Source organism: Corapipo altera, unplaced genomic scaffold (genome assembly GCF_003945725.1).
Source record: "Corapipo altera isolate COAL_440 unplaced genomic scaffold, ASM394572v1 95, whole genome shotgun sequence".
Lineage (NCBI taxonomy): Eukaryota > Metazoa > Chordata > Aves > Passeriformes > Pipridae > Corapipo > Corapipo altera.
Genome location: NW_020884947.1, coordinates 928,606 through 944,518, shown reverse-complemented (window position 1 = coordinate 944,518; position 15,913 = coordinate 928,606). Strand labels below are relative to the sequence as shown.

Here is a 15,913-nt window from a genome sequence, read left to right as displayed (position 1 = left end):
GCTTCTGCTTCTCGGACCCGAGTAGAAGGGAGCTGGGAGAGCGGAGGAGGACATGCAGGAGAAGAACATGGTTTGAAAGCCTTGCAGGTTTGAAAGCCTGCAAGACCAACACTGCAAAGAGCACACAATACTCGGTGTGCGAAGGCGCAGCGCGATCTCAGCACAACAAAGTTGACTTTGCATAAACATCTTCTATAGGCGACAAAATGTTGATACACTGACGCTAGAGATGTTTAAATAAGCATTTTGCACCAGAGAGCCTTCTCCCAGCTCCCCTCCACAGTCACTGCTGTTATGTGGCAGACCTGCTTTATACACAACACGAGACTTCAGACAAAGGTTTCTGTGGATTCCTACGAGCATCATCCTTGCAGTTCAACAGCTCCCGAGGCACTCAGCGTTAAGGTCACCGCCGAGTCCTTCACCTGCTTTACAACACCCGGTTAAAGCCCAGGACCACCTATGCAGCCCTGGGAAACCTCCACCCTGCAGACAGACCCAGCACCCCGGCGAGCTTTCACCAAACTGCATTTTGCTTATTCGCCTCCACAGGCCTACAGCCTTTTTTTCCAGCACGTTTGTCCCTTTTTATATTTTCAAGCTCATCTCCACCTTCAGGGGACCAGGGAACCATATTCTACTACCACCTCCACTGCCTCCCCTTCAGCACGTCTCCTAACAACGCCACGTACATGCAGATAATCATCTGGGATGAGCACTCCGGGCAGCCCCCGGTGTTCCTGAGGGACTATGTTCCCCTCACACGCCCCAAACCCTCTCCCCCAGCCCGGCTCGCCCCGAGCCCGCTCCCCCCTCACACCGCCCCGCCACCACCAGCACCTCACTTCTCCCTCTCCCAGCTGCCCGCCAGCTCTTTTTGTGTCCCCAGCGTGGCCCGGGGGCCTCCCCCGTCCCCTCAGGGCACGGAGACACCGGGGAGAGCCGCATATTCCAGGCACGTCCCTCTCCCTCAGCGGAGGGGGATGGGAAGAGCAGCAGCCGGAGCGGCACCAGCCGGGGCGTCAAAGCGGAGGGAAAACGGGGACAAGACGGGAACTGAGCGCTGGGAATCGCTCCCCAGCTCCATCCCGGGGCTCCCGAGGGCGAGTAGAAAGCAGAAGAGAGGAAAGGGGCTCCCCCTCAGCGCTGCTCCGGTGGGACGCTGAGGGCGGCATCGCGCTCCCCCCCCCCAACCCCGCGCCGGGGGCGGCCCGGCACCCACCTTGAGAGTGGGGTACTCCTGCACCTTCAGGGTCATTGAGAGCTGGGCGGCCGATTCCTGCACCGCCATCTTGGATCGGGCACCGGCCGCCTTTCCCCCCCCCCCCCCCCCAGACACACACTCTTTTTCTCTCCCTCCCTTTTCCCTCCCGCCCTCCTTCCCAGCGCGTCCCGGCGGGAGCTACCTACGGCGCGCGCGGCATGCCGGGAGACGGCGCGCGCCCCGCCCCGGCCCTCATGGAATCGGGACGAACCAACGCCGCCCCCCTTCTCCCCCCCCTTCTACCGCTCCGCCTTGGTACGCTCCAAGAGGGCGGGGAAAGAGCGATGATGCGCCGGCCAATGAGCGCCGCCCTTTCTACACGTTTCTCCTCAGAGCTTGAGAAGCCGCGCCTGATTGGGCAAGCCGGCGCCAGGAATGGGGCGGGGCCGCGTGGGCGCGCGGACAAATCGAGCGGGACGACGGCATCGGGGTGGGCGGGACTTCGAAGGTTTATGGACACCCTCTCCAGCCAGTGGCGACGCAGAGGCCATTCCCCACCACCCAATCGGGGCTCAGCGGGCGGGGCCTAAAAGTAAATTTTGACGGCGACTTAAAGCGGCCGTTTGAGCGCCCCCCGGGGCGCGCGGGGCGGGGCAGGGCGGGGCTAGGGGGCGGGGCGCGCCTTGACGGGCAGCTCCTCCAACCAACCGCGCCGCGCCTCGCGGTGACGGGCAGGCGGCTCAGCGAATGGGCGGCGGGCGGGGGCGGGGCGACGGGCGGCGCGTGGCGGTGTGTCCATGGCGGGGCGGGGCCGCCCCCCGCGAGTTCCGCGGGGCGGAGGGAGCGAGCGGGACCCGGCGCGGCGGCGGCGGCGGGAAGAGGTTTTTAAGCAGCGGCGGCAGCAGCGTTGAGCGCCCCCCTTTTTTCCCCCGGCTCCCCCCTTCCCCCCCCCCCCCCCGGGGGCCGGCGCGGAGTTTCCCCCCGGTGAGCGGAGGCGCGGGGCGGGTCCCGCCGCAGCCCCGCGCGGGACGGCGTGCGGGGAGGGCTGGCGGCTGCGTGGGGCTCTCCGTGAGCCCCGAGGTGCCTCCACAGGTGCGGGGTTCGGGGCTCCCCTCGCCGCTGTTGAGTACAGCGGGATTCCCGGCTGGATTCCCCCCGGGAGCTGCGGGCATCCCGGAGGTTTTGCGTGACCTCCGTGCGGTGAAAAGCAGCGGGTTGTTGAGCGGGCGGTGATTCCTCTGCCGGGCGCGCGTGAGTGTTTCCATTGAAATAAAAAGGGATCCTGATCCTGCGGGTTGTTCCTACTCGTGCGTCTGAGGGAATACAGGACACTTTTGGAGCATCGGTCCTCTCTGGCAGTTGGTGTAAAAGCTGCTTTTCGGATAACACGTGGAGGGCGGCGCGTTGAGGTTCCTCCCTCGCAGGACCCACGCGAAGCTTCTCTGGGCTCCTCAGTGTGAAAAAAAGCACCTGGTCAGACCTTGGAGCACGTCAGGTTTGCAGCATAATTGGCAAAGGGGAAACACACTGTACATGCAGTGATATAAACTTTATTCTGTTGTTGAAGTCCGCGGCAAAAGTTTAGTTCTGTGATGCAGGTGCTTGCCTTGCAGATACACTTCAAGTGGTGTGCTGCTCTAATCTAAGGCTTTAAAGGCACCCCAAAAACTGTATCCATTAACAATAATCATGTTTGGTGGGGTTTTTTTCTTTTTTTTTTTTTCGGTATTGTTTTTTCTGGTCTAACAGAAGACCGTTAGAAAAATTTAGCACAAATACTCCAAGGAAGAGTAAAACACGTGTAACTTTCATGGTTTGAAATGAGCAAGCCAGATTGAACAAGTATGATTCTTAAAAACCTTTGGTGACATTAATTCTGATGTACGTAGACCCCGTTGCACTGAGAGCATCTGCCCACCACAAAGGGCTGGTGGTAAATGGAAGGAGATGTGTGAAGTCATGTAGCCAAGTGTTAAAATCTCTTCAGCTCTGGACTGCCAACTATTTACTTATGTTTACTCATAGCTGCCCCAGCATTCAGCCTGGTACTGACCATAATCAGCAAATATATGCCCAAACATAATTTGCCAAGCCCACACCAGGTGCAAAGCCTTTGTTTAAGAAGTGTAATAGTAAAAACATTTATGTTAGTTACACCTGGAATTAACATTCGTGTCTAGACACGATCCTGGGGCCAGATTCTGCAAGGGGATTTGTGTAAGGAGGATTTTGACTCTGTTAAGGTTCTGTGCAGGCAATGCTTCACCCTGAGCTTGTCAGGTGGAGGATTTGAAAACTTAGATCCATTGTTGCTATATGTACAAACATAATTATGTGGCATTGTAAAATATTCCTGTTGTTCCTGTCTGTCTTAAATATCCTGTAAGCTAATATTTAGAAGGAAATTTGCTGTTCAGTATTCTACATGATTGATGTGGCTGAACTTTGCATACTTTAACTCTTTAGGCCTGTGACATCTATAGGGACTGAAGGAGTGGGACTTGCCATTTAATTTATGAAGTTATGTATGTATTTGTCCAAAACACTTATTTGCAACAGATTTTGTTTATATGTAATCTCTTAATGGTCCTTTCTGATAACACAGTTGCTAATTTAGTGTGACACCGATAGTCTATGGATGCAGGTTATGTGCTCAGACTGTATCTGCCTTTAAACTGGAGGGTTATTGGTGAAGGTTTGTGAGACATTAGCAGCCAAAGTTAAAGGGGTTGCTTAATGGAACAGATGGTCAAGCAACCATCATGTCAGAGAAAACAGCATGTATTCGTGTATTCTTAGTTTAACACAAGAGGGAGCATGTCTAATCTTTAACCTTTAAATATTGCAACTTCAGAGAGGAAGCTTGAAGTGGTGAGTGTCAAGTAATTTATATTCAAGGCTCCATGTGCAAATATTGATACAACCTATGCACATTTCTGGCATGTTTTCAACTTTAGGCTGCAACTCTTGATTTATAGTGTAAATCTTGGCATGATAAATGTGAAGATAAGGACTAAGCTAATGATCTTTTGAAGTTGTTAAAATCTGTAGTTTCCTGCTAAGTTTAACAAAATATTAATGGTTATTGTTATTCCGGAGTATGGTTATTAATATACAGAGGTTGTACTTCATTCTTTAATATTAGATTAATACGTCTTCTGCTTAACCTACCATACAAAGTTATAAAGCCGAGTCTTAATTCTATTAAATTTAACTTAATTACCAAAATACCTTTGCTTTCACTGTTCTTATAAACCCTACTGCTTTATTCTCAAACAGGAAGTACAAATTTTGATCTACTAAGAAGGTTTTTGTACTGTATCTTTTTTAGTTTTCCTTGTCCCCGGTGGTATAAAAGGAAGATTAAAAATGAGCTTCCATTTTGTATTTCTTGACGTTGTCCAGTTCAGCCATAATCTGTTGATGTTTGTCCTCATTTAGTGTCTTGTTAATGTGAATTAGCAATTAGTTAAACTTAAGATGTGTGCCCAGAATATTCCAAACCTCTAGGAGGACCTTATTCATTTGTTTCCAATGGCCTTCTGCTTTGCTCCAGATTGATGGTTGGAGAAGAACATCTGTCTACCTTTAAACACTGCATGCAAATTATGTATCTTCCAAAACCATAAACACTCTGCCTGTTATTTGGTGGATTAGAGCAGAAACTTAAGGGCTCTGCTTCCATGTGCTGAATAAAACTCTCTGCATTGAGATTTTACTACACTTGCTTCTCTTTTGTGTTTGTGGCCATTACAACCCTGGTGCCAGGTGGCAGAATTGAGTATGTGTCACCATCATTCCTTGTTTTCAGAGACAAGATTGGCATAAGCCCCTGATGTGAAGTCCTGTGCTGGATCAGGTGGGAGCACAGGTTGTCCCCAGGTTCAGAGGACCTCTCAGATGGGTGGTGGTTGTGCTATCCATCTTATAATGGAGAAGTTGGAGCCTTCACTATATTCTTCTGGTGAGTTTGGATGTTTGTGAAATACTTAGGCACTCACCTTTAATCTGTGCTAATTTTTTCTTCTGAATAGTGGGAGAATTTTTGGTATTTTTTTAACAACTGCTGTGTGCAGTGTACTTGACAGAGCAAGGTGTTAATATCAAAGCAGCTTGTCTTCAAAACATGCCAGGCAGCTGTCCTTGCAAGGCAGAAATGTGAGATGACCTGTACTAATATTGCATACCTTCAGATACATGGAATCATGGAATGGTTTGGGTTGGAAGGGACTTTAAAGATCATCCAGTTCCAACTCCCATAGATTATATGAATATTATATGTTCAGTAAGTGTTAGGGCTTTTAGAGGATGTTCTATATCAGTCAAAAGGGGCAAAACTTATGCTTTGGTTTTCTTGCCCAGCAGGCTTAGGCTGCAGCATAGTCTTTTCAATAAAGGTGTATTTTTACTTTAAAAGCAAGTAGTAGCATGACTATACAGTTTGTGGTTTGTTGCTTTGTGGTTTTTTGTTGTTTTTTTTCTTCTTTTTTCTTTTTTTTCCATTTTTTATTATAACTTTAAACTTATAACTGACAAGTGTATTAGTGTATCTTGGTTGTGTAAAAAGGCTGGAGAAGTTGGTGCTTTTCTTTCTGTATCTGAGAGGAAATTGCCAAGAGTGTAAAAAAACCCAACAAACAAACAAAAGGAAAAGCCCCCACCAACAAAACCCTGCGATTAACAACAGCAGGAGAGATTGCTCTGATGTGCCAGTTTAGAGCATCGTTGTAATGTAGTAAATGCAGATCAAACGCTTAGTTTCCTTATTTTAGCATGATTTTAAGGACACTTTCCTTATCCGGGGAAAATGGGGAGGTGCTCAGCAATTGGGGTTACAAAGTTACCATTATGCATCAGGGTTAAGACCTCGGTACAGGCTGTGCTGGGTCAGCTGAGGGGGCAATTTCATATCCCTGTGACCAATCTGGTACCTTTTAGGCAGTGTGTGTGTAGAAGTTATTTAGAAATTATCCCATGTTTGTGCAAACTGGGTTTCAGATGTCAAGGTATTTTTTAAATTGTTTTTATAAAAAAGGAGGGGGGAGATTCACAGTGTAGATCAAAACCTTGTGAAATCTCATTTAAAAAAAGATTTGTATTTACATAAAAAAAGGCATGTGGGACTTCCTGATAAAGTGCACAGACTCCTGTAACTTTCTGAATGGTCTAAATGGATGATTTAAAATGCAAAGGGGATGGGGCGTTTACCCGCGAGCAATTTTTTTGGCCGTGAGCAATTTTTTAGTTTTTTTTTTTTTTTTCCCCTTTCTGAGTTACATCCCCCTGAAAATGGGGGGGTTTAGAAAGAAACTGCTGACACAGCCTTGACTACAGAGCAGTGCCCTGCGTGCTGCTGCAATAATTGCCCAGGCAGTGTTTTCCTGCTTCCCTGCCATTGTGCTGCACGTCGCTCTAATTCATTCCATTTTTAACTTTCCCAAAGTTTGGTGCCATCGCGAGCCCCCGGCGTGAGCAGCCGCCGGAGGAGCGGGGCTGGCAGAGTAGCATGGACTTGTTAATCTCAGCCTGATCTTGTCAGCAACAGCCAGAGCAGAGGGAGAGAGGGAGAAGAACTCCGGCTGGGGCAGCGCTCCAAAGGTTCGTCTCCGGTTTTTTGTGCCTAAATGACGCCTCCGCGGGGAAGCGCGGGGTGTGCGGGGCGTTGCGCGGGGTGTGCGGGGCGTTGCGGGGTTCGCTGGCGGGGCCGGGAGCGCCTTTGGCCGCGTTGTTTGTGTGCCGGGGTGGGGGGAGGTTTTTGCCTCGGTGTGCGCGGAGAGAAGCGAGTGGTGTGTGTGTGTCGTGTGTGTGGGGGTGTGTGTGTGTGTGTGTGTGTGTTACGGCCGGGGAAACGCTGAAGAAGAAGAAACCCTGTTGGTTCTCCATGCAAATGACCGCTTTGGTTGTAACAAAAGCCTTGATGTTGGGCTTGGAAAAATGATCTGACAGTGTAACAACCCCAGGCCACTTTCGCCATGTTTTTGTTTATTCATGTTTCATTCCGTTTTCCGTCGCTATCTCGCAGATGTTTCCAATTTCACTGTTTGGTGTGTTTTGGTTTTTATTCCCCCCTCCCCCGTTTTTTTTTTTTTAACACCGTCGAGCCTTTTTGGAGTTAGCAAGAAAACATGTGAAAGAATGTTAACAAAACAGAGAGGTGTTGCAGATGTTTATACTTTAGTTCTTGCGTTGCGCCTGGCGATTCTGGCAGGAGGCATTCAGGGCATATGAAGGAACGTAAGAAGCATCTGTTTTACCTACCGAGCCTGTAATTTCGAAATGTGCCCATTGTAACTTGAATATTTACATAAAGAGATGAAGTGAGCACCTTCCCGGTGCAGTGTGGCAGGTTGAGATCTCATTTCTTTGCTACTGTTTCTGAAAGGGGAAAAAAAAAAAAAAGAACAAGGAAAGGAATATCTGTGACACAGCATGTATGCTCCTACATAAACTCCTGCCATCTCGGAGTGCCTTTAAATATTTGAACAGCTTCTGCTAAGTCAAATAAAATTGGTTACCATGAGAAACAAAAAAGTCTTAATAGAATAGTTGGGCACACTAATAAAAATCTGAATGTATAATTGTTTCAGAATCATTCAAGGAATTGAATTAGACAGAAAACCTTTTCAGTAACAGTCGTAGTAACACATTTAAACATTTTGCCTTCTGAGATCCTGGAAAACAACACATACAGTGCAGAAACAGCAGAGGTGGATGATGTGTTATCTTATGGTCGCATAAACTGAAACGTGATTGTCTACTAATGACACTAAAATCAGTCTTGTTTTTAGGATTTTATGCTTGATGAATGCATCAAGGCACACACAAATAAAACCTGGAATCTTAAAGGACAATGATTCAATGTCCGCAGCCAGTAGTTAAATCAGATGTGGTAACTATGGTGAGAGGTAAAGTTACTTAGCTCCTCACAGACCATGCATATGTGGATTTCCTCTCGTATAATGGAGATTAAGGAGAAAAGGATTAGAAAATCTAAAGAGAAATTTTGAGCAGGAGACCTGTAGCCTTGCTCTGGGAATTAACACTGAGGAGGCTTTTAGAACAGAGGCGGAGTGGAAGTAAACACTCTCTTGTAATATATATTGATGATAATTCTAGAAAGGAGTCTTTCTGGTTGGGAATATCAACAGCAGCTCATGCATACAGGAACAAAATCAATCCTCTCCATATTAAAATAATCCTCCTACTCTAACAAAACAAAAGCAGAACCCAGAATAGATTTTTACATTACCAAGTAACAGCATAAAATCAGGTAAATTCTGCTATTCTGAATGAATGATTTTTAGGTTCTTGCAGAATGAAGCAATACTGATTTATTTGCATTGCATCACATTCCTATTTCTAAGCATGTGTATGATTTATTTATTATTTAGGATTTTTTTTTTCAATGTCAAAAATGGTGGTCATATGAAGTAGGAAATAAAATCAGAGCTTAGTGTTCTAGGTGGTAAATATTGGGGGAGTTTGGATTGCAGCCAGAGAGACTTGGACCACATTTCTGATTTTCCTTGAGTTGAGAGGGTTCAGTGTTACCCTGAGCTTTTCAGGGAAGAACTTCAGATTATACTGATCAGCTCAGAGGGATATGAGAAGAATTGTCATGTTTGCACATAAAACTGTTTTTCGAGAGAGCCACCAGAGATACTAATTAGTAATTAGGCTATTTGAATGCTTAGGAAACAGAAGGGAGAAAGGTCAGGTTTAATTTTCAGCACAGGGGGATCATTTCCCTTAATAGTGAAAAGTACTTTCACTATGATAGTGAAGAGACATTTGGGGGACATGAGGTATGTTCAGCTTTCTAGTAGTAGTTGTTAAAATGTTTTGTGGTTTTGGCAATGCATTAGAAACATCTTTAGTAAAATATTTTAAAGTTTTGAGTTTATCTTCCTCCCTGCCCTATGCAGTGGTTGGAAAACACTTGTTTTCTGAGAAGTCTGCAAGGGAACTAATAGTTCAGCACAGTCGAGACACGTGGTGTTGCAAGTTTTAAGGTGTTCATGCATTTGCTAGGAAACACTTTGAGCTTTCTATGGATCATAATCCCACACTTTCCTTTGCCAAGTGCTCTAAGAGGGTATTATCAGATACCTGTTCCAGAGGCTGAATCCACTATTACTGTGCAACAGTGCGGATTAAACCTGTGAATGGAATGTACACTTTTGGACTTAAGGTGAAATGATAAATAATAGACCCAACAGCAATGTAATTCACAGTTGTTACAAATTGTTTTCACAACAGAAATGATCAACATATTTTATTGATTTTTGGTTTTAAGTTGTCATTTCTTGAAAAGTATTAGAAGCCCACTAGATGTATTCTGGACTAATAAGATGGAAGAGGAGGAAAAGGAATTCAATTGCTGCTGTTAGTGGACAATGTTTTGCTTTTTTACTATTGTTGGAGTTGACTTTTTTATGGAATCGTACATTGCTATTGCATTAACAATGGATTATTATTTCGGATTAAAATTTTTATTTATATAAAGATTGCTATTTTAGATTGAAGCATAAAGCTCCCATATTTAGAGCAAGTGACAATTCATTTCCTTGTTCAATGTATTTTGAAATTGTTTTATTGTCCTACTTTACTGGGATGTACTATTTAAGAGATGCTGTACAACCTGATGGATAGGAATAGTGGAGTTGGAACAAACTGTTTTTCTTGCTTTGCTGTTGGATTAGGGCAAGTCAATTCACCTTTCTGTTTTTGTTTTCCATCTGGGAAGCAGGTGTAACGGTAATATCTTTTTAAAGTACTTCAGTATCTACTGATGAAATTTTGAGACAAGCAATGTTCTCTTACAGCAGCACACAGGGTGGATACTCACATAATATTTACATCAAAAGTCCTAAAGCATTAAAAAAATTCCAGTACTATTGATTTGATAATAAAATGTTTCCAGAAACAAATAGCAGAATTAGTGCTGGTGAGGTATTTTCAGATGGTTGTGACTAATTTAGGAGTTTTTTAGAGTAGCTGAATAGGAATATCAGCTGGCTGGTTAATACATTGATATTGAGTATTGACACATTATCAATGTCTGGTTTAAAATTTTGAACAAAAGATGGGCCTTTGTAGAGTTGTTCAACTGCTCTGTTGGGATTCAGCCACAAGTGTAGTTTTAGCAGCATCTTAGGATGTTGGAGAAAAAGACAGTAACCAACTCTCCATTTCCCCAGTGAGACTATTTGTATTAATATTAATATTGGAGAACCTCTGGCCTTCTTAATTAAATTTGTAGATTGCAAACCCAAGACATACAAGATTGAGAATTTCACTGCAAACAGTGTTTGTGCTCGCCCTCCAACAGCTGAATAATTTCACTGGGTCTGCTGAAATGAATAAGGGTTTTCAGGACTAAAGTTTACACTTTTTATCTTGTTCCTTTTGTGCGTGGTCACGGAAATTCTCCAGTGCTGTGTGGAGTGTGAAGTGTTCTCAGGTATCTGAGAGATGATTCTTGCTCCATTTGCACACTGTATGAAGTTATGTAAACTGGTTTCAGGTGCAGAGCAGAGTAGATGGGACAGCTTAATGCTGAAAAAGTGTGAGACAGTTTAAAAAGAATCAGCTGTACAGGTTATTAATCACAGGCCACAATAAGGCCTATCATTTATGTCTTGCTGAGGACCAATCAGTTTAATCAATTGCCAGAGAAGAGCAGTTAAGTAATGAATTTGATAAAAAAATTTAGGAAATCATAGTTTGAAGTACAAATTCTACCTTAGGTTTCCACAGTTTCCTTCGTGTGTTACCCTGCTTCAGTTATCTACCCTTATCTTTATCTTTGCAGACAGCAGAGTCAGTGTTTTGTTACTGAAAATGGCCATTTACTGTTTTTTGTTTGTTTGCTTGTTTGTTTTTTTTATATAGTTGAAACAGCCCCAAACACTTTGGAAAATATACTTTTATTATGTTGTTCAAAGAACATCATTTTATTCTAAGAAACCGTCTGTAATCTTAAAAACTAATTTCTCCAACAGTTTTCAATTTGACAGGAATATTTTTCTTCATCTGGAGAACAAACCAATATGGCTAAGTTTGTAAAATTTGTTTATACAATGGTATTTTCTGTCTACACAGTGCCTGGAATATGTCTTAGCACATAAATAATGGAATAAATAGAAGTTTTTGTATCCAAACAGCTTCTGTTTATATTTCTGAGTTGGAAGTGTGTGTGTGGAGAAGGGTTCTTTTAGCTTTGAGAAACTGAGTGTGTGCTCTGTCTAGTAAATTATGTCATTTGTTATCTTGGTAAATCTTAGAGCATCAACTACATGACAGTTTCCCTTTAGAACAGTAAAGATTAGGTGGTGGTTCTGTGGAAATCATTCCAATTTACACTGTGTTGGTCAGGTATTTCTCTACCTTTCTCAGATGACTGTGCTCGGGTTTTGTAGAGGCAAGTTAACCAGTGGGAATGTTGTGATCTGGTAATGACTGTGAGAACTGGAATATCTTCCCTGTGTCTTACAAGGAAATAATGATGGTTTGAAAGCTTTTGCATGCCCTTTTATGTAGGTCTTTCATAATTTCTCTGCTTTCCTTCCTGATACATCTCCAGAAAGAGAAGGGTATGACATTTGCTTATATCTCCTCTTAAACTGGTAAATGTATGTGTATCTTTTTTGGTGCTGTATTTATGCTGCACTGTGACAGACAAGTAGATATAGAAGTTGATATTTAAAGAATTTATCATTCTAAGTATTTATAAGCATAGTTTTGGGTGGTTTTGTTTGTTGGTTTGGTTTTTTTTTTTACCATCTCTTCTTTCATCCTTCATCTCTGCAGTGAGGGAGTGATATCAGGGAGTGACAGTCATTCTGACTTTTCCATATAAGTGATGTGAATTAGATCTAATGCAGTTATTACATCATTCCTCAGGTCCTCTGATACAAAAACCGAAGTCCGTGCTGTCCTTCAGTTGAGAGGTGACCAATGGAGTTCAGACTGTGAGAAACAAGCAAAGAAATCTGTTACACTCACATTATTGTGCACAGGTTGATGTGTTTCCTCAAATGCTGGCACAGAAATGACAGAGAAGATCCTGTTTACTTTTAAGGTCAAAGTATCTGGGAAAGATTCTCTGGAGAAACAATTGCCATTTCCCATTCTACTCAATAACTGTGGGAGAGGAAATGGATTTTGCAGATTTGTACCTCCTGGGAAGTCAGCTTGAAGAAAGTAAAGATTGTGGTAGAGTCGTTCCAACATAAAAGTTAAGCAGATAAAATCCCTTAATCTATTTAAGATACACTGTATTACTTTCAGCCCTACCTTGTTACACTGGTGAAGATGTCAAAAGCAAGGCGTGTTCATCCCTCTTGGAGCAATTAAAAATTTAACTTTTCCGATCCTGACGTGACCATATCAAAATAAACACAGTTGCATCCTGGCTGTGTATCAAGGTTTCTGAACCTTATTAATACTTACTTTGAATAAAACTTAATTAAAACTAGGTCAATTTGCTTTTAATTAAACATCTCTGCCCACCTAATTAAGGGAAGACTTAACCCGTGGAAATGCTTAAAGCTTGTACAGGAAGGATTGCCTGTTCCTGCTGTGGCTGGGGGAAGCAGTATAAACCTAGAGGACAAGAAGTCAGGAGTAGAGTGCTCAAGTTGAAGGAATAGATAATTTCAAGTTCCTAATTAGCATTTCACAGCAAAATTAATAGATACATAGATAAGCGTGACAGATATTTTGAGCAGTTTTTAATGTTGTTCTAAGTTTTTGGATGCCTGCATTTGATTTTAAGCTGTTTTGTTCTGTATTTGACTACATCTTTACCTCTGTTCTGCATTATTTGTTTCCGGGTTTGTGGTTGATTGGTAGTGTTTTGCCTTGCAATTATGTGTCCTAAATGCATACATATATAGAATTTTCTGATTTAGAGCCCATTGGTGATATCTTTGCCTACTAATCACAAGATTTTCAGAAATGCCAGTAAGATTTTCTGTTCCTTTGGGTGTGTTTCTAGATGGAGCAATGACTGAATTGGTTGAGGAAAAGCACAACAGTCTAGTCTTGAGGTGCTTCATAGGTTGTGATTGTCCAGATCCATCTTGGGAGAAAGGGACAGTCTGTTAGCAAGCCTGAGGATGTAAACAGGTGTTTTCTGGGTCTACAGGATAAAATGCTAAACTGACCCTTCTCCTGACATATGAGCAGCATATTCTACTGAGAATTATGAGTGCAGTCTTGAAAGTTCCTCAGTGTGTTTATGTTTGTTTCTGCCTCAATAAACAACTCTTTGCCAGCTCTTTTCTATGCCGGTGCTTTGATTTTGTTGGCATCTTTCCATCTGCATAATATCGATGAGTCAGAGTATTGTCAGCTGGAGTTCCTCGAATTGTATCAAAGGGCATAGAGTACAAAATATTATCTAGTGTTTTGAGAAGAGACAATGGCATTCTGACACTTGGAAGGTAAGGCTGAAATGTGCTCTGCATTTCTGATGTATGTTTTGGGAGGAATGTCCTCAGTTGGACTGCTGTCATTTTTGGGAAGCTACTTCTCTGGGTGACAGCCATTTCCATAATATTTACTGTGAATTTTTACAATGTCATAATTAAAAATAAATGTTTAAGAAGTGATCTGGACATGGAACAGTAACTTGTTTAATATCCAGTGTCAATTTTTCAACTCTTCCTTAGAGCATCTCTCCTTCATGATACGTTTAATAGCTTTGTGTTATAAAAAGTGAAAGGTTTTCTGTAGAGTCTCATCTGTGATGTTCAGACTGGGAGAACTTTGTATCCTGAAAGGTGTTGTCCTAATTTCATCATTTGACTTTAAACTTGTAATTAATAAAACTTGATATCAGTTACCATCCATGAGTTGGACTTCAGTGATCCCTGGGGGGGGGTCTCTTCCAACTCAGGATGTTCTGTGATCTTTCTTACCACTAAGGGTCACAAGGAGCTTTTTTCAGAGGTGCAAACAGTAATTTCTAGAAGTGTGCCCACTGTAGTTTCATCATTCTTTCCTAAATTCCTAATTGGCATAAAATTGGTCATAGTTTGCAGTGACCACATTTGTATAGTTCTGGAAGAAGTTATTCTGTATCTGTGTTGAAGTCCACAAAGCCCATGTGCACCTGAAGTTGATCTGAAGGCTTTTTATGAGCCAGCAGTTATTTATTGTAGCTATAGAAAGTCTTTTATGTTAGGAGGCTGTTACCCAATGCTAATTAAAAATGACAGTCACTATTGTTGCAAATAGTAACCATTGACTATGCAGTAAAAACATCTGAAGCAGCCTATTAACTGCAGAGTGGCTAAAAATATGCAGTGCAGATATTAATTTGTCTCATCATCCTGAGAAGGTGGCCTACAGTAAAAACCTATCCAGTGATGTGTTTTTCTCTTAAATTAGCTTTTTTTTTTGCTGTTAGCAGTCTTTGCATACGTTTCAGAACCTTGAAATGGAAGTTATGATGTAAACAACAGGTATTATAAGGATCAGATAATTATAATATGATTTTTTAAAGAGGTATTTGTAAAGTTCTACCTTTGACTTGTTGCATTTTGATAGCAAAAAATGCTACGTATTTCATCAGCTTGAGGTTGCAGTAAAATTTTAATTTAGAAATAGTGTTATGCCCAACTACTTGTCAAAATAATCCAATTTTTCTTTGTACTAGTGGCTGTACTAGTTTCACTGCCATGAAAGTTTTACACAGTTTGCAACCTGATTCAGTATTTTTTCAAGTTGGTGTTCACATTGATGTCAAGATTGTCAATAAAAATGAGTCTCATAAAAAGTGTGTAGGGTAAGGCAGTTGATTGTAATTTAGCCTTTAATTTTTTGAAATAGTTCAGCATTTGGATGTATACCTCTGGATAGGACAGTTAACTCGAGATTAAATTAAAACTAAATTCAGTTTAAATGTTAAGTGAAATAAAATATTGGCATATTAACTCACTATACAGTAACAAAGAAATTGTCTTTTATTATGTGTATGCTAATTCTCTAAGGAAGAATATACTTCTTTCATCAAACTGTTATGAGTAATGGAACTGATATATGTACAAAATGAGTAGTATGTGGGGTTTTAACAAATAAGTGATGAATCAAAGAAGGTGTTTTCTGGCAATATTTCCTTGTCAAATGGGTTTATCTCTTAAGCTTTATGGGTGCAGTGTGTCAGCAGAATAAACAAACATCCTGTCACTCTTTAGTTATGCTACCAAATAAATAACATTGCATTCAACCAAAAGTATTTTGGATTGTCCAACACAAACATCCATGGCAATTGGCAGTCACATGTTGCAGAGATCACTTTGTGATGAAGGTTCCCCTCTTCAGCACTGACTCTTGAGTAGTTAGGAAGGTTGTGCTGAGTAAACATCAGGGGAAATTTCTGCTGCAGTTCTCGTGTGGGAAAAGAATTTGTCATGTTGCCAATTGCAAAACTCAGATCCAACAAGAATCTGGAATTTGAATTGACAGACCAAAAGCTTCCATTGTTTGAGTTTTCAGAGATCCTGGTACAATCCAAGAAAGGGTCTTGGAGGTTTTCTGTTTTCAGAAATGTGTGGTAAAATCCTGTGTGAGATTAGTCTATCCAGAATGTATATTTAGCCTGGTTATAATACCTTATTAAATCTAGTTATAGACCAGTTTTCTATTGGACACTAAATCAGTATGGGGAGGGGGGGGAGCATATCCTGAAGAATCTGCCAG

The 15,913-nt window shown here is 42.4% G+C and overlaps 2 protein-coding genes across 9 annotated transcripts in view; one reads left to right on the top strand and one right to left on the bottom strand.

Moving 5' to 3' along the window:
* Positions 1-1,489, bottom strand: part of MAEA (macrophage erythroblast attacher) — a 50,773-nt gene extending 49,284 nt beyond the window's left edge. For 2 of the 5 annotated variants that reach the window (XM_027662669.1, XM_027662670.1), the window contains exon 1: positions 1,223-1,351. In XM_027662669.1, coding sequence (XP_027518470.1) covers positions 1,223-1,291 — 69 coding nt within the window. In that variant the 5' untranslated portion in view covers positions 1,292-1,351. Of the gene's footprint in view, positions 1-1,222; positions 1,352-1,406 lie in introns of those variants that run through there. The other 3 variants (XM_027662672.1, XM_027662673.1, XM_027662671.1) reach the window with 3 other exon arrangements.
* A 611-nt stretch (positions 1,490-2,100) lies between these two features.
* CTBP1 (C-terminal binding protein 1) overlaps positions 2,101-15,913 on the top strand; it is a 238,594-nt gene continuing 224,781 nt past the window's right edge. Inside the window, exon 1 of one of the 4 annotated variants that reach the window (XM_027662644.1) lies at positions 2,101-2,188. The gene's annotated coding sequence lies outside the window, so the exon portion shown is untranslated. Of the gene's footprint in view, positions 2,189-2,363; positions 2,456-6,696; positions 6,803-15,913 lie in introns of those variants that run through there. The other 3 variants (XM_027662640.1, XM_027662643.1, XM_027662641.1) reach the window with 3 other exon arrangements.